This window comes from Poecilia reticulata, chromosome 13 (assembly GCF_904066995.2).
Source record: "Poecilia reticulata chromosome 13, P_reticulata-male-v2, whole genome shotgun sequence".
NCBI lineage: Eukaryota > Metazoa > Chordata > Actinopteri > Cyprinodontiformes > Poeciliidae > Poecilia > Poecilia reticulata.
Genome location: NC_088842.1, coordinates 17,825,299 through 17,846,452, shown reverse-complemented (window position 1 = coordinate 17,846,452; position 21,154 = coordinate 17,825,299). Strand labels below are relative to the sequence as shown.

The 21,154-nt window shown below is 42.5% G+C and overlaps 1 protein-coding gene across 13 annotated transcripts in view; it reads left to right on the top strand.

The window, feature by feature from the left end:
* The window catches only part of mecom (MDS1 and EVI1 complex locus), a 161,512-nt gene that overhangs the window by 136,048 nt on the left and 4,310 nt on the right, over positions 1-21,154 (top strand). For 2 of the 13 annotated variants that reach the window (XM_008425356.3, XM_008425366.3), the window contains 12 exons: positions 5,038-5,140; positions 5,250-5,363; positions 6,172-6,283; positions 6,872-7,019; positions 7,144-7,324; positions 10,215-11,607; positions 11,716-11,806; positions 13,148-13,174; positions 16,794-16,960; positions 17,129-17,206; positions 18,984-19,153; positions 20,240-20,384. In XM_008425356.3, the coding sequence (XP_008423578.2) occupies positions 5,038-5,140; positions 5,250-5,363; positions 6,172-6,283; positions 6,872-7,019; positions 7,144-7,324; positions 10,215-11,607; positions 11,716-11,806; positions 13,148-13,174; positions 16,794-16,960; positions 17,129-17,206; positions 18,984-19,153; positions 20,240-20,384 (2,729 nt within the window). The remainder of the gene's footprint in view (positions 1-5,037; positions 5,141-5,249; positions 5,364-6,171; positions 6,284-6,871; positions 7,020-7,143; positions 7,325-10,214; positions 11,608-11,715; positions 11,807-13,147; positions 13,175-16,793; positions 16,961-17,128; positions 17,207-18,983; positions 19,154-20,239; positions 20,385-21,154) is intronic. The other 11 variants (XM_017308040.2, XM_008425361.3, XM_008425357.3 and 8 more) reach the window with 11 other exon arrangements.

Here is a 21,154-nt window from a genome sequence, read left to right as displayed (position 1 = left end):
ATCAAAATCAATATGTCAATCCTCAAAGAAAACTGAAAATTGCTGAAGAAATAAAAAAAAGGAAGAGATACATATCTTATTTTATCAGTCACACTGAACTTTCCAGAGGTTATACTTTTTTCACAGGTATATTTAATCCTTTTCTTGCATTTAATTCCCAGCACAAGTATTTTTCAGCACTCACACAACCCCGTTAATATTTTTTGTGGCCGCTGTTTGCGCTGATCATGAGCTCTTGGCTGACTTTGAGACGAAGCCTTCAGAAAGCCCCCAAACAACACGCTGGCAGCTCTCTGAGCACAGATCCCCTCATGTTTTGTCGTGAGGATAATTAGGGGGGCAATTAGCACTTAAAAACCCTTCTCTGCGCTCCTCACTCTACTGATTCAACTAAATGGAAAATTGATTAAAAAGTGTAATTAACATCATCCGACGAGGCCCTGAAGAGCCTTTCATAAGACAGTACAGAGGGATATGGGAGTTAATCTCGTCTGCTCCATTGATTGTCACTCAGTATTGAGTGCAGTGAAGTGGCTCTGGATGGAGCATGTGGCAGTGTGCACACAATGGAGCTGATTGTAACTCACAGAGGTTAACAGTTTGAAGCTTATTCATTAATAAACTCTTGTTACAGAATTGAAATCTGATGAGCCCTTTATACGAAAGTAACTCTCTAAAGGCTTAATATGAGAACAACGGAGTCACGCTGACTTTTCTTCAGATTCAGTCAATGCGCTGGAATTGTGTGCAAATTCTCTTCACCGCCTTCTGCATCATTTCCTAGTTCTGTGCAAAACGCACATGTTGGTGACTGTTGTTTTTTTGTTTTTTTTGGTGTGAATGGCCACCTTTCTCCAATGTGTCATCCTTCTTTGCAATAGCTGCACACAGCTGAAGATTGCTTGATATGCCTATCTTTGTCTGAGTACATGATTCTCCTGCAAAATCTGAACGTGCATTTTTGCATGTTTTTGCTCTTGTTTTATTTCATCCACCCTCTCACTCCTTTCTCTTTTCCTAATTCTTAAGCAGTGTTTAATTTAAAGCTTTTTTGCATGAAGTTCTGCCCAAAGTGAGTTTATTCAGTTTGGACAGCGTTAGCAAATGGCATACCTGTGGATATGAGGACATCAGCAGGAAAGACGCAGCAACGGCAGCGTAACAAGTAGTCCAATCATAACACATCACCTCTTTATGAGCGCATGAGAAAAATGACAGAAAAAATTCCGCACTATTAAAGGGAACAAGGTCAAATATAAGTTACACTTAAGCCTTTAAATTGTATGTGACAATTTTGTAAAAAAAAAAAAAAAAAATTTGTGAACTACAGAACGTTCAGTGTTCACTGCCTTTTAAGCTGAGGCAGCAGGTTACCGCTGCTCTGACTTAGAAAGCCTGGATTTTTGCAGTCAGTGATTACTTAAAGCTATTGTTAAAGTGTTTTTGGGATTGTCTTTGTGTGTGTGTGTGTGGTTGTGTGAGGGAAGTGGGGGTGTTTGCTAGGTGGTGCCTCCAGACCCGTACAGAGTTGCTACCTGTTTGTGTTTATCCATGGTGATCTTCATGGAAGCAGTAGAGTTTCCCTCCTGCTCATAATTGCCATGCTTTACCCACTTGTGTGTTCTTAAACTATTGCAGATTCCCTTTTTTTTTTTTTTGTAAAGTAATTCATTTATCAAAGATGACTCATAGACCACAGAGTTTCTTACTTGTGGAAAGTTTAGCATGCAGGACATCTGTACCTGCAATTTGTTAAAAGAGTTTCCTTCACTTATGGGTGTTTATTATGATAAATTTACTTTTGTTTAAACACAATACTCCAAATGTAAAAACTTGCCTCTTTGAAAAAGTGTTATTGACATTCTTTGTGATTTCTATATACCTAGCTCTCCTTTTGGTTTTCAACAGCTTCTGTCTTCAGCCTCAGTATCAGCGTCTGAGCGGACTTTCTACAGAATAACAAATCTGCTTGAACCGCTGTTTGATTGTTTCGTAGTATCAATATTTTGGCGACCTCACAGAGGTGACGGCCAGTTGGAGCTCGGTTCTGTTTGTCCGCTCGAGCATGTTAAGCGCTCCATTTATGCGCACCCGCGTGTTTACAATAAAGTTGAAGTAAACATGGCAAAGAACGAGAACCCTCACACTTGAGTTCCTTTAATTCTTTTGGTGAAAAAGCAAAAATGTTTCTCTTGTTCCCCCCATATTATTTTTCAGTATTAAGATTTGACTTCAAAACACGAATCCTGAAAACAAAACAAACAGCCCCATTCAATATAGTTCACCAGAGTTCTTCAAATGTCCTGGAACTCCTCCGATGTCCTTTAACCACGTAGGTCAGCATTTCTAACACAGTGCAGGAGGCTATCTCTTTTATCCACATATTATTTTAAAGCATATCGTTTTTTTTTCTAGGACAGGGTCATCACTCTTCTGGGAAGCAAGACTCATATGATGCAATGATATACCCATGGTTCCTGAAGGAACAAGCTGAGATATTTTGCAAAACTAAGAGCCAATTTCTTTTTCTTTTTTTTCACAAAGCTTTTTTTTCTAAATCACAACTTATTTTTAGAAATCTGGTACCAATATTGGACCTACATAATTCATGTGTATTCCCTACCAAGTTTAATTAGTCCAAAAATGTAAGTTTTGTAGTTCATCTACAGTCATAATAATGGGGGAACAAAAATATCTGGAATGCTTATTTTTTAATTTATTTAAATAAAGAGTGTGATCGATATAGTATTTTAGATTTGATACTAGAGATGATCGAATGCAGCACAGACTAATTAAAAATCTCCTGCTGGACGTTTCAAAGCTAGCCACTCAGGCTACGTGTCATTTAGTAAGTGTCTGTCAATCCGTCACCAGTTCTTTATTTCTGCTTAAGCATGCTGCTTAAAGTTGGAGAAGGCCTCTTCATTGACTTTGCAACTCAGTGTTATTCAATCAGTCTGACAAGCAGTCATTGTTGGTCAGTTCTCTCAAAATGACGAAACATGTCCAGCCTGCATGCAGCCAGGGTGCCACATTTATTTCACTAACGCCTGATGATGCATATTCCACACCTATACTTGAAGCCCTTTTCTGCCATCTAGTGTTATTCCTAATTACTTAGCCTATTTTAGTTACACCAATACTTGCACACTACACATCACATATATTCAAATGATCAATCTCTATTTGATTAACTTCTACTTGACATAAGTAATCTTTTCATACAATTGTAAATAAAGTTGTTAAAATGCATATATTCCTTTTCCAGTGCTCATATCAGACAAAAACTAGATAGTACTTCACTAGAATGTCTTAAAAATAACAAGGATTAGTGTAGCCATTCAATATCTTCAGATCCCACCACATCTGCAACGCCTATTAGATAACTGGGCACTCACAGTCCAGCAATATTTAATACAGTTCAAAAAAATGCCTTCATATTTTTTCAGCTTGGGGCAATCTCGTGGCTTTTTATTTAGTTTTACCAACCTTCTCCTGTAAGTTTTTCTGAACACCCAAATGAAAATATTCCAGATATTCCTGAATATTTAAAGTTTCTCCTGTTCTGTACAAGTGTGTAAACATTTTTTTTTTTTTCAGTCTGCGGCAATATTTTCCACGATATCTTAATGTTCCCAAAAGTCTTATTTTATTGGATGCCGCACGACTCCACGACTTACCAAAAAGCTCTGCTTTGGTCAGCCTGACTTGCTTAATGTGATTCTGAGTATGATGTCATTTGCCAGACGTAAGAACAATGACAGACACAACAACACTGCGTGCTACAGAATACCTCATTATCCTTATTTCGATAGAGGTACTTATCGCAACCTGACATGGAGCCGCTGTGGCTCTGCTGCTGCAGCCGCGTTATTCAAGAATTCCCTTCATGAGCCGCCTACCTGTGATCCACGGCTTCCCAGAAGCATTTTCTCACCCGCTCCACGTCAGTCCCCCAATGCATTTCTAATAAATTCCTCCATCATCATTGTCATGTTGACACAGCAGAGGAAGTTGATATGCTTAACGTCCAAAGCGTGCTGAAAATAACCCCATGTGTGATTGTTTTGCAGAGAAAGGCCATTGTGTGTCCATGGGAAGCTCCGCAGTCGCAGGGTCTCTCAGCTGATTCTTTAATGTGACCGCCCCTCACCCCCCACCTCCCCATCTTTGCTTAGATAGACACTCACCTGCTCAGCAGGCCTTTGTGCAGCACCTGCCGTATTGATTGCATGTTTTGGAGAAGAAATTTGTGGAGCACGTCTTGGTTTAAAATGAAAGCAACGCAGAGGTGGTTTTACTTCCCTGCTTGGAGATCCTTCCTTAGCTGATGAATTTAATTTAACTCAACCTCTTCTTCAGCAGTTTGCCTGTTTATTTTGCTCGCTGTTGAATTAGCGAGCTTTCTCTCCACACAGTAATTTACCACTTCCTGCCCGCGGTAATTTTTTGCAGCACGTCGTCATGAGGCTGTGTATTTATTCAGTAGGATGGTTGTTTGTGCTTTCATTCATATATCCAAAGATGGATGTTTCATAAGATGATTAATTACAAGTTAATGAGTGAGTGTATTTTCGTGCGTACGGCAATCCTTTGCGGTAGCTTTGTGGTGTTTCAACCATGTAAACAAGTGCGGAAATCTGTGTGTTTATGTGTGTGTTTATGCACCAGGAACTACCTTAAGGGACATTCGCTGCTGCTCAAATGTGGTAGCGTGTAAAAAATATAAATTGTGCCACAAACATTTGACCAGTACGGAAGAAGACTAGGGCTGCTGAAAAGAAAAAGGAAGTTTTGATTTTCTCTCAGAATTTTGACTGTTCTTTTAACTTTAATCTCAGGATTTTGAGATTAAAGTCAGGATTTTTTCCCGTTTTTTGAGTGTCACTTATCCTTTTCCATGGACCAGGACAAGCTGCAAAAAAACCGAACAAGTTACATCAGTAGCTTTTTTCAGTGCTGGTTTATCTTACCTTAATCCAAAAAAAAACCAGCATGTCTTTTAAATCATTAAAACATATATATTGTGTGTTACAGATCTTCTACAAAGTCACTAGAGAGATTTTTCCTGGCGAGGAACTACTACTTTTCATGAAGGCTGAAGAGTATTTCTGCGACGCAATGGCTCCTGATATTCATGGTACGCATCAAACGCGCAAATACACACAATTTTTCCACTTTTTCCAATGCTCATCTTTTTAGACATCTCACTTTGTATTACAAAAGCTTCTCTTTTTCTCACAACGCAGAGGAGAGGCAGTACCGCTGTGAGGACTGCGACCAGCACTTTGAGTCCCGCAACGAGTTGCTGGATCACCAGAAGGAGCCGTGTGGGATGCCTCCCTCTGCTTTCCTCAACCCAGGTCTGACTTCTGTTTCTAAACAGGCGTGCCTGTTTTACGCTGCTGTAAACGCTGAGCTGTGACGAGTGACGAGACGGATGAGCGCCTGGAGAGGGCGAACAGATATCTGTGTTAGGTGCTAAATCTGAGATCACAGAGGCATAAACTGTGAAAGGATGAGTCCGACGAATAGGAAGCGGAGATTTATCTAAACCTACACGCGATAGATGTTTAACAAAAATCATTGTTTCTTGAGACCCTGGTATGGAAAAATAATCGTATTTCATTGTAAAATCACAATTAGTCTCCATTGCAATTCTTCTGTGGAAAAAGGAGCAGTTAAGGTAAAACATACACTTTAGGTTTTGGGTCAAATAACCTTGTGGAACAAACCTTCATTTATTTGTGTAATTATGCCAACATGTTTCTAGTATAGGCAGGGCATGTTAGGGTTTCAAACCCTCTCAGATTTCTTATGCTGTTCTTCCTACAATGTGACGGAGTGATCAAGGTTTTATTTCACTGCAAATAAAACAAACTCCCACGTCAGCTGAGTGGAGTGTAACCCAACATCAGTTGGATATTTAAGAAAACCACTCAAATACGATAAAACGTGAACGTCTGATAGAACTAGACGTAGAGAATTATGGGAAATATTTGTAGAAAGATGTTGATATGAGATCTTAGAAAGTTTGAATCAGGGGGTGAAGGAGCTATGCAATATGCCTCGTAAGTTTTCAGCTTTGTGCATGTCTGTACATCTTCTTGTAAAATTCACGGATAATTACGCCTCTGGGTGTCTGTCCTCATGTTCTTCTTTTGTGCACAGGAGGGGACTCTGACCTGACAGCTCAAGAACCTCAAGATTTGCGGCCCCTTCATATGTCTCATGGCCTACACGAGTGTAAGGAGTGTGACCAGGTCTTCCCTGATGTCCAGAGGTATGCAATGAACAGAAACATCCAACCACCTGAATTACTGTAGAAATAAAATATGTCCTCTTCAAACACCTAAAAAGTCTGACGTGTGCATGTGTTTAGCTCTTCTTCCAGTGATACCATTAAATAAAATTTACCGCTTTCAAAAGTCACCCAATAAGGAAATGAAGACCACATGCATATAAATAAATCTCTTTTAAATATGGCAGGTTTTTTGACAATGTTGGTAAGCTACAATAGCACCAAGGCCCAGGAATACAACAGGCACATCAGTGATAAAGTTATGGAGAACTTTAATGGGGAGTAAGGTTATGATATGAATTTAAGCCTTGGATGTCTCACAGAGATATGTTTAGTACATCACCTTTAGATTACAGCAGAGAAGTAAACAAAAAAGAGGGCAATTGTTGAAACAATGTCATTAGAAGATCAGCTTAAAGTAAGGAAGGAAAGCTTTGATGGGAAGATAGATTGACTGAAATAAAAATAATGACAAAATTTGAGAAAGTTTGAGGGTAGATACTTTTGTAAGGCGCCCCAAGCGATCTGACAAATCCCGATTGTTGGTTTTCTCATTTTATCTTGCTGCAGTTTGGAGAACCACAGTCAGTCGCACTCTGAGGAGAGGGAATACAAGTGCGATCAGTGTCCCAAGGCTTTCAACTGGAAATCAAACTTGATCCGACATCAAATGTCGCATGACAGTGGCAAGCACTACGAATGTGAAAACTGCTCAAAGGTAAAGTGATGGAAGGGGCTGTTCAACAAATGCCTATTGTCTGCGCACTCCTTTTCTCTTTCTGCACACGTGAGCTGAATCACATAGTAACTCCCCTGTGCGTCTCTTTGGTTGCTCCCCCCAGCAGGTGTTCACAGACCCCAGTAACCTGCAGAGGCACATTCGCTCTCAGCACGTCGGGGCTCGGGCCCATGCCTGCTCCGACTGCGGGAAGACGTTTGCAACGTCTTCGGGCCTCAAGCAGCATAAGCACATTCACAGCAGTGTCAAGCCCTTCATGTGTAAGTCACTAAGACCCTACCTATGTAAGTCTCCTCAGTACATTATAACAATAACAACACGACTTTATGACAAAAAAAATTGATGATTTTGCAGAAACTGTAATTGATCTTTTTTCAGCTTTTTGTAACGTCATTTACTCTGACATTTTTTTTTGTACTATTTTGTGTCTAGACAAGAATTGTGCAGTTTGTTTTCTTCCTGCCTCAGCACCTTCATATTCTGCTTGTATAGTAATACCAGCCGTCACTTTGTCACAGTGACCAAGTGTGATCTGGTGAAGACAGAGGGGCTAACAGCCTTTTTTTTTTTCCTTTTTTTTTTTTCTAGGATGCCTGCTCACTTAAGCATACACTTACGCCCCCTCTCGTCAACACCAGCCAGACCCAAACACATTTTGACCTTTCACACTTTCACTACCACAAGAGATCTGATCTCCTCCTTCCCCTGAAGCACTGTGATCTTTCCCCTTTGCCCCTTCAGTCTTTTCTTTTCTTTCTTTCTTTTATACTTATGCAAACTTATACAAACCTGTCAACACACTTAATGCATCCTGCGTTTCAGGCACACACACACCCACACACATATAAAAAAAAATATATATATATATATATATATATATATATATATATATATATATATATATATGCATAGGCAGGAATAACTGCATCTCCATTGAAGACCTCATTATTCCCCTCTCTCCTTTTCTCCTCTCCTGCCTCCTCCATGTTCACCATTCCTCATAAATAGCAACCACATGTACAGCCCTGCGAAAAGTCCATTTGCTGTAATCAGCAGGAAATATGCAGGTTTAAAAACAACTAATGGCTCTGTTAAAAAAAAAAAAAAGACAGAGAAATGTGACAGCTGTCTGGACAAGATCATGTGTGTGTCTGTAAGATGTTTGTTTGACCGGCTGCCGTTGAAGGACATGTATGTGTTTTGGAAAGAAGTTCTGTACATTCACAGGACTCTGTTTGCGTCTCGGTGCACGCGATGTGTCGAGGACGTGTGTGTCTTAACACTTTTCTGTGAGACGGAAGCACTCAACTCTCTATTACTCATCTCCCGTTCGTCTCTCCCGAATGTGTTTACGTGATCGGCCCTCGGTTTGATAACGGCTGATTACGTCACTTAAGCTATGGATCAGATCTCACGTTCGGTGTGTAATACGTGTGAGCTGTGTGTGTCGGTAAATGTCACATTATTTATGATTTATGATCAGGAGACTTTTGTTAAAGTTTGTCCAGGCCCCTGTAGCCCTGCTTGTTAAACACACACTTTATAGCTTCTCTGACTTTTCAGCTTGAGCTAAAGGAACCTGACTACCTCAGTGGCCATGTCTGCTGCAGGGCAGGAGCTGCAGCTAAGTTGTGGTTCAAAGTGCACTTAACCATCTGCCAGACTAGAATGTTTTTGTGATATGGTCTTTATTGTCTGTGCCTGTAATATTGCTCGGTGAGAGAGATTTTTACAATTGTACAAAAATGTGCAAAACATTAAAAATGAAAACATGGTGAAAAACAGTCAAAAAATTAAAAAGAAAGATTATGAGCAGAGGAAGTGACAAATTGTCATTTTGTTCAAAATGTTTTTGGCATTTTGACTACTTGGGCACTTGAATACTAATGACATAAAGTGTTCCTTCTTAAAAAATAAAAATAAAAAAATTGCTCTTTAAGGCACATTTACTCCAGCTCTCTGGATCTATTGAGTCAAAAGACTGTTTATGTGAATGTGTTTCCCCAAATACTGCTCTTCCTCTCCATCTCTTTCATTTGCCTCTCTTGCCTGGAAGACATCCAAAGTATGCAAAGGTCTAATTGGAGAGTGAGCCATAAAATATTTCCCTTACCTCTATTTCAACATCAAATACCAGTCTGAGCTAGATCAATCACACACATATGCATATGCCTCCAACAATCAAATTCTTATTAATAGTCTGAACAACGCCTCTACAAAGAATCCTATTGCGTGGAAGCAGACAACTAGGAGCATTATGGATCTCAAAACTGACATTTGTGACTTGCAAAAAGAAAATAGAAAACAATATAAACATGTCTTTTTCAACTCTTCCGATATCCAATAATATGTCAAACATAGATAAGGGTGACATATTAATAGTGATGACAGATAAAATCAAACGTTGGTTTGTTTTTGGATCGGGTGTTGTTACTGTACGCCTGTGCCAAAACAGAGTGACGGCCCGATTGACTGTGGGAAGGTCACTAAGCGCAGGATGACATGGCCTGAGGCATGGGGACAAGGTGAGGGGGCCGAGGGGCTGACTCGAGAGGCCCGGAGGGGGGAGAGGGAAGAGAGGCAGCAGAGGACGTGAGACCTGTCCCTGGGAACTGGACTGCAGGATAGGATTCATTCAACTCTGCTTCCTTTACGGACTTAAAATAGAGCCATTGTACTGCATGCGGCTGAGAAAGTGTGTATCTTTACGTCTACATGCCTGCGTGCGTGGGTGTGTGTGTGATTTCATTTCTTTTGTGTTATGAGAATATTCTGTGAATGTGCCTGCCTGTCCGTATGAGTGTCTACGTGTGACTGTTTGTGGACTCCTTGGGAGCGTCCCTGGGAGGACAATGGGCCAGAAGATTCCTGGGAATGTGGTTTGATGTGCAGGTGATGAGTGGCAGTGACTGACTCATATCATCAACCAAGCAGATTCCCTCACAATGCCAGGATCTGGACACACCTTTTCATTTTGTTTGCTGGAAACCAGAAAGTCACAGTGATGGGAAAATGAGCATAAGCACTAATGGTGTTTCCTCCTCCCTGCACTCAGTCACTCTAAAGGATATTAATTAGACATATGAAGACATGTTATCTTTTCCACACTAGTGTTTATGGTTCAGTGTGTCATGGGCATTAATGCATTCTCCGTCTGTCTCTGTGTCCCTGCAGGTGAGGTATGCCACAAGTCCTATACCCAGTTCTCTAACCTTTGCCGGCACAAACGCATGCATGCTGACTGTCGCACACAGATAAAATGCAAGGACTGTGGGCAAATGTTCAGCACCACCTCGTCCCTCAACAAACATCGGCGCTTCTGTGAAGGAAAGAATCACTTCACAGCAGGGGGGTTGTTTGCGCAGGGCCTACCACTCCCTGGTACCCCCGGCTTAGACAAATCGGCTCTCACGCTCGGTCACAGCAGCGCTGGACTTGCTGATTACTTCGGCGCAAGCCGCCACCATAGTGGGCTCACTTTCCCTGCAGCCCCAGCATTTCCTTTCAGCTTCCCCGGCCTGTTTCCTTCTGGACTATATCACCGGCCACAGCTCATTCCTGCCACCTCCGCTCCTGTCAGACAGACGGCTCATGCACCTGTTACAGGGCCTGGTGTGGAACTAAGCAAAAGTCCTTTGCTTCCTCCGAGCCCTGGCGCTCTGGAGTCTCAAGAACTGTTAAAAGCTCTGTGCAAAAATGGCAGTTCACCTGGAAACGACATGCAAGACTCAGAACTTCCCAATCAGGGCTCCTCTGTGTCCGCAAAGCAGCAGAACAAGCAAAGTGACCTGTCTGAAAGCAGCGACGTGGACGACGTCAGCACGCCGAGTGGGAGTGACCTTGAGAGCACAACGGGCTCTGAACTCGAAAGCGACATGGACAGTGAAAAGGAGAGGGGAGTTGCTCGAGAAAATGGCAAAGGTCCCAGGAGAAAGGCCACTGAGAGAGACCCTCAAAGTCCCAGCTTGATAGGAAGCAGTACTGCTAAAGGCTTTCCAGGCCAGTCCCTCATACAGTCGTCACTAGACGAGCACACGGCTGTAACAGGGGCTGTAAATGACTCTATTAAGGCCATTGCCTCTATTGCAGAGAAGTATTTTGGCTCAGCAGGGCTGGCTGGCTTGCAGGACAAGAAGGTTGGGTCTCTGCCCTACCCCTCTATGTTTCCACTGCCTTTCTTCCCGACTTTCTCTCCACCAGTTTACCCCTTGCCAGACAGGGACCTCAGACCAACAGGCGTGAAGGGCGAGCCACAGTCGCCAGGAGATGACTGCAAGAAGGCTCAGAGCAAGTCATCTGAGTCACCATTTGACCTCACTACCAAGCGAAAGGAGGGCAAACTGTCCCTGTTTGTTTCCACCAAAACCGATGCCGCAAACGTTACTGGCCAGGACCAGCCTCTCGATCTGAGCCTGGGCTCCCGGGGCCGTGGACAGATTCCGTGTCAGGAGGAGACCAGGAAGAACAAGAGCTTTGAAGAGGAGAAGAGAGCAGTGGATGCTCCTAAAGCAGACACCTCCTTACAGCATGCCAGGCCCACCCCTTTTTTCATGGACCCTATCTACAGGTATTGTTATTCCCAGTATCTCCATTAATTGCATATTGTAAGAGCCAAGACGGGCATTTCTGTTTATGGCTGTGCAGTCAACACGAGCTGATAGAAATCTACTATTAGCAGGGTTGAGAAGAGGAGAATGAGCGATCCGTTTGAGACTCTGAAAGACAAGTACATGCGGCCAACTCCAGGCTTCCTCTTCCATCCACAAGTAAGTACTGACTGTAGAAGCTTGGGCAGCGTAGGGCAAAGAGGGTATTTGTGCTCCTCCCTTTAGGTCGTGTTTTGAAATGACAGGAATTCAGATGAATTTGATTAAATCAACTAAATCCTGGGTGACTTTAGCCACACTGCAACTTGAATCTTAGACTCTTGGAAACCAGGTTTATAGATGAGAGGGCAATGTGGCGCTGACCCTGTCTGTGAATATTCTGATTTTTTTCTCTGAGAGGCTCCTATTCACAATGGGTGTCCCAGGCTGGCCAAACAGAATTAATGAGGATAAGTATGCACCCCCAGTTTTATACAAGCTACTGCCTGTTAAGCCCATTGTTGACTATCTAAACCAGATGTGGCACAAAGAAAGGCCACATTGTGACACATCTTCTCGTAATGTGTCTTTGATTACAATATAAAAAAATGATATGCTCTTAAAGCAGTGATTTCTGCCCCTGCCTTTTCTGTGCCAGCACTTTCAGCGTGAGGCTCCACAGAAGGCTCGTGTCTGCGTATGTACACCAGTGTGTGCCTGTGTGTGGGTATATGACACGTCGCTTTCGCGTTCATTTGTTCAATCTTACCCTGCGGGTGAGAACGGTCCGTCGGAAAGTGAAAACACCACTTTCTCAGGCGTATGACTTTTTTTTTTTTTTTTCTCTTCCCTTCCATTTTTTCAGGCCGTTTCAGGTCTGGTTTTTACAGGCTGTTTCATTTGTCTGATTTATGTCTCCTGTCCAGACTGCGGCATGGCCCAGCCTGCAGCAGCCACATGGTCGTCCCACACGCCCTAATGAGGTGTCCTATCAGTAGAAACACTAACAGAGTGCTTAGGCCATCTTTATGACTTTATGATGTCTGGACACACAAATCATTCCCACAAACGCCAGACTTGCATAGGTCTAAGCCAGACTAGGCGAGAGGTTCTCCTGTAGACTTTAGTGTGGGTTCAGTATCGGTCACCTGACTCAGTTGTGAGCAGCATGTTAAAATGGAGTTTGCAAAACTTAGGGGACTGGGGATACTTTTCAAAACCTCGAGTGATTCATCTCATTATTTCCTGGCAGGAAATTTTACTGCGAGCCAATACTGGGTTAGATTATATTCTGCAGTTGTAACCTCCCATAATGAGCTTATTGAACACCAGAACGTGTTGGAAACTATTAGTCTCTCCAGTCAAGCTGCTGCCATAACACAAGAGACAGACACTCCATTGCTCATTCAGAGTTAATTGCACCAAGATTCCTCCTTCCTCTCTGTAGTAATGTGTGTTGATTCATCCACCACGTCTTGGTTCTGACTGCCTTCTTTTTTTTCCCTCTCTTCCGCCCCTCAGTTTCGTTTGCCAGATCAGAGAACTTGGGTAAGTTCCTTTTTGAACCTGGAGTGCTGTTCCTCTACCAGTCAGACCCTGAATCATAGCTCATGCATGGGCTGAATAGGAGTTTACACAAGGACATTTGCATGGCTTTCAGCCTGTCACACCATCACACACGAGCAGAGCACAAAATGGAATCACTGTCTGACATATCGCTACGATTCTTATCGCGCATATTTAATTGCGTGATATTATGTTGCATGTACAGTGCCTTGCTAAAGTATTCACGAACATTGAAAGATGTTACCTTTCATCGCTTTTTAACCCTTTTTGTTCACTTAATATTCTATGTGGTAGGCTAAGACACAATAGCACATAATTAATATATTAGTTTATTTTATAGTATATTCAACCCTATCAGTGTGATATTTCTAAATAAAGACCAGACTAGCCAAGGCTTTAGAGAGGCTTGGTTGAGAACAAACGTTGAATTTGATTAAACCACAATGAAACTTTTTTTGGTCCAAATGGGCGTCAGATTTCATTTAAACAGTGATGCGTTGGCAGCATCATGCTGCAGGCATGTTTTATTTTAGCTGGGACAGAAAGTCTAACAGACTTACAGCAAAAAAAAACAAAAAAAACTGCTGGGTTTTGACTTGGCAGGCTGAATAGAAATGCAAGCCACACATTTCAGATCTTATTCTCTGTTAAAATTTTCAAGAACAATTTTTCTTGTTCTCTCTGTTACATAGCCATATGCTCTACTATATATAAGTCAATTGCATCATACCATAAAGGACATAAAGTGCTTTTACAAGACACTGTAACTGAGCATGCTTTATTTATTTGAGGTAACATCTTTACATTTACTCTCTACTGTAATTAACGTGGAACATTTTAAAGAGGGAATTTCCAAGCTGAGTTACACCCTCTCCATCTCCATCTAACAGCTCTTAACATGTGTTTGCTTAGCTGGTGAATGAAGAGGGATTTTTTTTTTCCTCTTACATGAGTGGATGGGAGGAATAAATGCAAGGTGTCCTTGTTTGTGTGTGTGTGTGTAGTGCTTGGTGGGATTGGGGTGTGTCTTTGCTGCATTAGAGAACGGGTAACAGTCTCTCTGGGATTCTGTTGGGCTGGGTGTGGGGAGGGCAGACCCTCCCTCCAAACATCTGGTTCCCGATAAAGATCAACAATTGAGAATGCATCTCACTAATTAAGGCCCTAACAGCATCACTGACATCTGAAGATAGCCAATCAAGTGCTGGTCCCAGAGCGACACTATAGCAACAAGCAACTTCACAGACACATTCGTGCTCCCTCCCGGGAAAAGACAGGGAGTTTCGGGAGGTATGCGTTTGTGTTTACGATCGCCCAAAAGTGTGGGTGGGTTCGTGTCGGTGTCTCGCACAGAGATGTAGGTGGTCAAACAGTGACCTTATCAAACTAACTAACATGCATAACAGACTTTGAGGGAGATTTCTGAGGCTGATTTTGTACAATCTAGCTAAGAAAATGTGTTAATTATTTACCAATAGCAGAAAATGAAGGCACAGTAATACTTGTGTTTTACGTGAAACACATCAACTCTTACATTTGAAAATCCTGGCAGAGATCAGGATTTGCAATACTAAAAAAAAATAAAACAGTTTGGAAACCGTTCCGAATTCCCCAGTAGATGGAGCCGAGAGTGAGCTCAAAGAAAAGTCTTATCGGACAAACACGATACTGCCGACAGCCGTAGAGGCCCTCATGTTCCCGAGATTTATGGATTCTCATCAAGACAGGCAGGCAAACTGACTTCTTCACAGTTTTCTGAAGCAAGCCCGATGAGATACACATTGTATTTCCAGGAAAGATGTGAAAGCATTTCATCTCCGTCGAGCTCGCTCTGGCTTTCTCTCGGTCGCACTTTGATTCATGCCGCGTAGCGCTGGCATATTCATAATCAAACAGTCCTGACACTCCACATCCTCCCTCGGTGGGACCGTCGACGGCTGCGGCAGGAACTTTACACTCGGCCGTCACTCTTAATCACTTGCTCCCAACTCTGAACTTCGGCGCCATCCATCAACCATCAGTTCCTCTTTCTTCCAGACCCTTCACTGCCTCGTTTGCATGTTCTTTTTTTTTTCTTCCTTCTTCTTCTTTCTTCTTTCCTGTTGCATTCCCACCCCCCCCCCCCCCCCCCCCGTAATCATCGAGTCCTCCATCATATTCTTCTTCTCCGGTTTTCATCCTCTGTTTCTTCTCTCCCTGTCTTGTCATTCTTGGCGAGAAGCCTGAGAGTGACAGGGGGTGAAAGCGGGAGATGGAATGTCAGAGTCGGAGCAGGGCTCCGGTGGAGGACCTGAATCAACACTGATTTGTCCCCTTATTGAAATAAGAAGACGAAACAGGCCGAAAATTCAATACACGTAAAATAATGCAAATTTGTGTGGCCCCTTTAAAAGACGGAGGAAAAAAAAGAAAAACTTTGTGTGTGTGCATGTGTGTGTGTGTGTCTACGATGATCTGACAGGCCCTGCGGCCTACTGAGACCCCCACCTCTTGCTCCCCCCCTGCAGAACCCCTCTCCTCCCCAACATCCCGCCCCTCTCAGCACAGCGATATCATTATTACCCGTGTCTGGCCCTTGATCAGTAATGTCAACATCTTTCATATTGACGAATGTGCTGTCTGCCCACATTGTGCACAGAATGGTTTACAGCCCAGCAGTGGACATGAATCACTCCTCTGCCACACACACGTTCAAAACACACACACACACGCGGACACGAAGCCCTACCTGAAAACACACAGATATGCACTGAGCTGGTAGAATCACCCTCACATACAGCGTACATGCTCTCTACTCATACAAATAGACGCACATAAAAACACATTATAGACACATTCCTCTTTCTCACACACATACGTATAGTTTCCGTTTTGTGCACATTTCCAGGCAGTTAATCAACTAAGACCACCAGAGCTTTTTTTTTTTTTTTTTTCTGCTCATGTGCGTCTACCCAGCACACATTTCCTTGGAGAGTTCTGATGAAAGTAAATGTTCAGTTTCATTAGTAGATTGGCTGTAGTCTGTATGCGTGTGTGTGTGCGTGTGTGTGTGTGTGTGTGTGTGTATTTATTGCATGCATGCTTTATGATTATTTGTTGGCTGCATTTAACATTTAGATTTGCACAGCTGCTTGCTGCTGATCATCAATGGGAAGATTGCATGTGTTTGTTGCAGAAAAGTTATGAATCGGTGTCAGATCCACTTGTCATGCCCCATATCAGGTGTTTCACCTTGTGATGCATGAATCATTGATGAATGTCGCGATAAAAATGCACCCAATACCTGTTTCGCCTCTATTCAACTTGTATGACGCCTGTAAACAACACGCATCAGTCAACGACGTAAACAAATCTGTAAATGAGCCGCCAGGAGTCATTCAGAAAGTTTTAGGCGTATCACAAGCAATTCTGTAATGGCTTTTTTGTCTTTGTTGCAAGAATTACATAGCACATAAAAATATTATGAAGCTGTATATTCTGTATCATTTCCACTAAGCATGCTGTTACACTATATTGGGTGCTACATTTTGCTGTGTACGTTTGGTTGGATGTTGCAATGTGAATCAGCCCTTCATGTCCTTCCAATCGCCTGTCTCCGCAGATGACGGCCATTGAGAGCATGGCGGAGAAGCTGGAGACCTTTGGCTCCTTGAAGCCAGAGTCAGGAGAACTGCTGCGCTCCGTCCCGTCCATGTTCGACTTCAGAGCTCCGCCCTCCACTCTTCCAGAGACACTGTTGCGCAAGGGCAAGGAGCGCTACACATGCAGGTAACTCTGGTACTGATCTGATAAGAGCTGTTTGATTAATTATTTCCTCCGAGGACAGAAATGTATATTTGTGTTTTGTTTTTTTTGTTTTGTTTTTTTGTTTTGTTTTAAAACACTTGTTAAGATTGCATATGTTAAGCACTGCAAATGAATGTAACTGTTTTGTAGATACTGTGGAAAAATATTCCCTCGTTCTGCCAACCTGACTCGCCATCTCAGGACTCATACTGGAGAGCAGCCATACAGGTAATCCTGCTCTATAAACTATATAAGCCTTTTCCTGTTGTAGAGTCGGCCCAAGGCATAAGCACACTAGGAATCTCAGAGGCCGAAGGCCTCCGAGAGCGGAGGGATTTTCAAAGAAGACCACAAAATTAAGTTGTGACTTTTATCTTTTGTACAAAAATAACTTTCAGTTTTATTGTCTAAACAAATAAAATATATGTATCTTTGTCAAAAGGAAAAAAAAAAAAGTTTTCCTGGGTGCCATTAAAAAATACATAATTTGGGCTTAATATTCTTAATATGAGACTGACATTGAAGAAATAATAAACTTATATTGATATAAATAATATAAAGAAGCTATAACTGAGGCCCTCGCAGAGCTGTGTTCAGCCGATTAACAAAAAAGAAAACAGTGTGACTTAGTGTTGGATGCTGTCTCTACATTAGAGTAATAAAGATTTGTGCTAGCTTCTCCATCTCCATCTGTCTTTCTGCACTTTATGAAACTAACCTAGCTGGGGTTTTTTCTCTCTCTCATTGAGAATTGTATTTGCACAAAAACACATTAACTCAGATCTGAAATAGGGAATCTAACATTTCCTCTTCTCCAAAAGAAAGCAGCAAATTTCAGTTCAAACAATAAATAAAAGTACAAAAAAAAAAAAAAAGGTAATTTGTTAGCAAGACGCAGACGTTTTCCCAGGGATTACCAGACCACAGTTTGAACGGAGTTTATGTGTGTTTTCCTATGCCATAAGCTTGGAATAATTAGCCCACTGCTAAATAATTTACCCAATGAAAAATGATAACTGTTGCTTTGGTGACAGAACTGTGGGGTGGAAGAGGGAGGGGGCAGGGGGTGCGGGGGGTGGAGGTGGGGAGGGGTAGTGGTGAGGAGACATTTGTTGAAAATTGGGGAGATGAGAAGTCCAGACTTAGCAGCTGTGGTCATTTCTCTTGCAGTTATGAGGCCAGACTCAAAGCAAGCTGCAGGCTTTGGATACAAGTGAGACTTTCTTGCTGTCCAAGGGGGTCGTCATGACATTAAGGAGCCCCCCCCCCCCACCCCCTCATTAGAGTTACTGTGGTCCTTAAAACAAATTTTCTCACTTTCTTTTGTGTCTATTTCATTGTTCGCGCAGAAATTCACTTTTGCACATCAGCTGCATTTGGATAATGAATACATCCTTGCTGAAGTTATCCAGCTTTGTAGTTACCAAGGTGGAAGAATGTTGGCCCAAAGTTTGGAGGAGGCCTATTGACCACAGGGGAGAGAGTAAGACAGATGTAGGCCTTTCCTGCCCCAGCCTGATAGCCCGCAACTCTACGTGCTGGCATGCCATTAAAAAGATCACCGCTGTTTATTGTAATTCCTTTATTTTTTCTCTTGTGTGGAGATAACCAGGAGGGTTCCTGAGGGACAGCCAAGAGAGCGAGCTAATTCCACCAGCAAAAAAAAAGATGTAATCTTCTCGTATAATTTTGCATGAAGAAACTTGGCAGGAGCCCCTAATTTTGCAGGGCTTGAACCAAATCTGTTGCGTGCTTATTTTGTGAGAGAAGAATGCGGCTTTATTGCGCTGGCTGGAGATAAGAGAGCAGAGCTGTTTCACCTTAAACAGGCTCTTCCATCATGTGTGAGGCTGGGGGACTCGGCATGTGTGTGTGTGCTTGTGTGTCCGGCGTTACCGATTTCAGTTCTGTTTCCCACAGAAATAAACGCCAGCTTCATTATCCATCTCCTCGTACGTCGCTGTTTATTGTTGAACTTTTTTTTTTTTATCCGCTCTCTGTGCAGGTGTAAATACTGCGACCGCTCCTTCAGCATCTCCTCCAACCTGCAGCGGCACATTCGCAACATTCACAACAAGGAGAAGCCCTTCAAGTGCCACCTGTGCGACCGCTGCTTCGGCCAGCAGACCAACCTTGACCGCCACCTCAAAAAGCATGAAAACGGCCACCTGTCAGGTGAGCCCCGAACCACACGGATCTTCACACAGAACTCTCCACTTTCCAAATCCCCTCCAATTTATGTATTTTGTGAAATAAAGCTGATCTGCTTGCTTTTAAGACTCATAAACGATTCTGTACAGGAGAATACAATTATACTGCCTTGATTTGAAGGAATCTAGAAGCTGACAAATTAAGCCATATAAATCTGCCATCCTTCGTCGCCCCTGCATAAATTGGCTCTGGATATTTGAATTTTTTTCTTTTTTTTTTTTTACAATGAACTGCTTTCATCAGCATATCACAGCTCACAAGTTTGTTCGGTTGCATCATTCTGAATCAGCAGAACGAGTGGTGACAACTGGTCAGCAGCCAACATCAGCAGGGGAGGCGGCCACTTAATCATGCCTAATGTGCTATCAAATACAAATGTATTTATTAGCTAAGCTTTTCCTTTTGCGCATGAGACAGTATATTTTCTAACTGATTAGATGAAAGGAATTTGGTTTCTACCACAGTTCTGCATTTACCAATGATGTCAACTGAACCTAAGCAGCAGGAATACTGCCAGACTGATGCATGGTGTGATACGAACGGATAATATTTCACAACGGAGTAATAAATGAGGATGCACACAGCGCCTTGAAAAAGTGTTCAAATTTTGAAACATTTCCTCGTTTTGTCATGTTACAATCTCAGCATGAACCCAGCTGTTCTGTTAGCGAACATTAGTGAAGAAACAGCATTTAGAGAACCAACAAACATAGCAGAAAGATCAGTGCCAGTTAGTGGAGAGTTGCGTTTTAAATCGGTATCTCACAGTTTGAGCATCTCACAGAGCTCTGTTCGGGTGAGATTAGTTGGGGTCTCACCAAAACCAAAACTGAACTTTGTAACCTACGTGCAAAATTGTGCACAAACAGCACTGCTTTTACACCCTACATACACCTTATTTTACACACATAGTGGTGGCAGCGCCATGCTGTGGGAACTAAATTTATGGCAATCCCAGAGGAGACAGGACAAGAAAAAAAAACAAAAACCTGAAGAAGAGGTTTATCATCCAATAAAACCGATATTTTGCTTTTTCGCGTTCTTCTGCAGGAACTGCAATGTCATCCCCGCAGTCGGAGTTGGACAGCAGCAGTGCCATATTGGACGACAAAGAAGACTCCTATTTCAATGAAATAAGAAATTTTATTAGCAGCGCAAGTCAGAACCAGACATCACCAGACCCATCTGAAGAAGGGTAAGCACAGCTTCATGTGTTTCCTTTGTCAGATCTACATCTACACTGAAGCTCTTTTTTTTATTAAAGTACTACTCAAGTAGCTTTAATATGTTACCTCTTATCAGCCTGTTTATGCTTATATTATGTTTTACTCTCAGGCAGTCTCTGTTATTAACCACACTACTTTTAGGGCTCCTAATGAGAGTCCAATCATCTGTGATAATAAAATCCTGGATTTTGGAATTCCCGTTGAGCTTTTAATGCTGCTTGCCATTAGGCCACAGGGAAGGAAAGATATCTTTGTGTGTGCAAAAATGTCAGAGCGTTATGCAAATCGGTCCTTGTTGTGGTGATTAGATCAGAAAGCAGTTAGGAGGGTCGCTCGGGTCGCTCCGTTTGTTTTTCCATGTCTCACGTTGGTGGGATCACAGATTGGAGATCGCGGATAAGGCCTGTGAGAGCCGGACCGGGTGGTAAGCCATCAGGAGGGGAACTGGAGAAGAATGGAGAAGAAATGGTGGCGGGGGTAGTGGGTGAGGGGAGGCTGCAGCAGCTAGTCCGCCACATCTGGAACCAACATGTCTGCCTACAGGAAAAGTGTAGATGGGGGTGGGGTCAAAGGGTCGGCCTGTGTTTCCTTTCAAACTGCAGTGCTCCTGACTGCTCCTGATAGATACTTTATCCTCAGCAAATTACCACGTTTGAAAGCGTAATTAGCGAATCTGTTTTCTTAATCACAGAGTTCTCGCTCTCTTCTTTGGAGTTAGCTCCTTCTTGCAGCTGTGCAA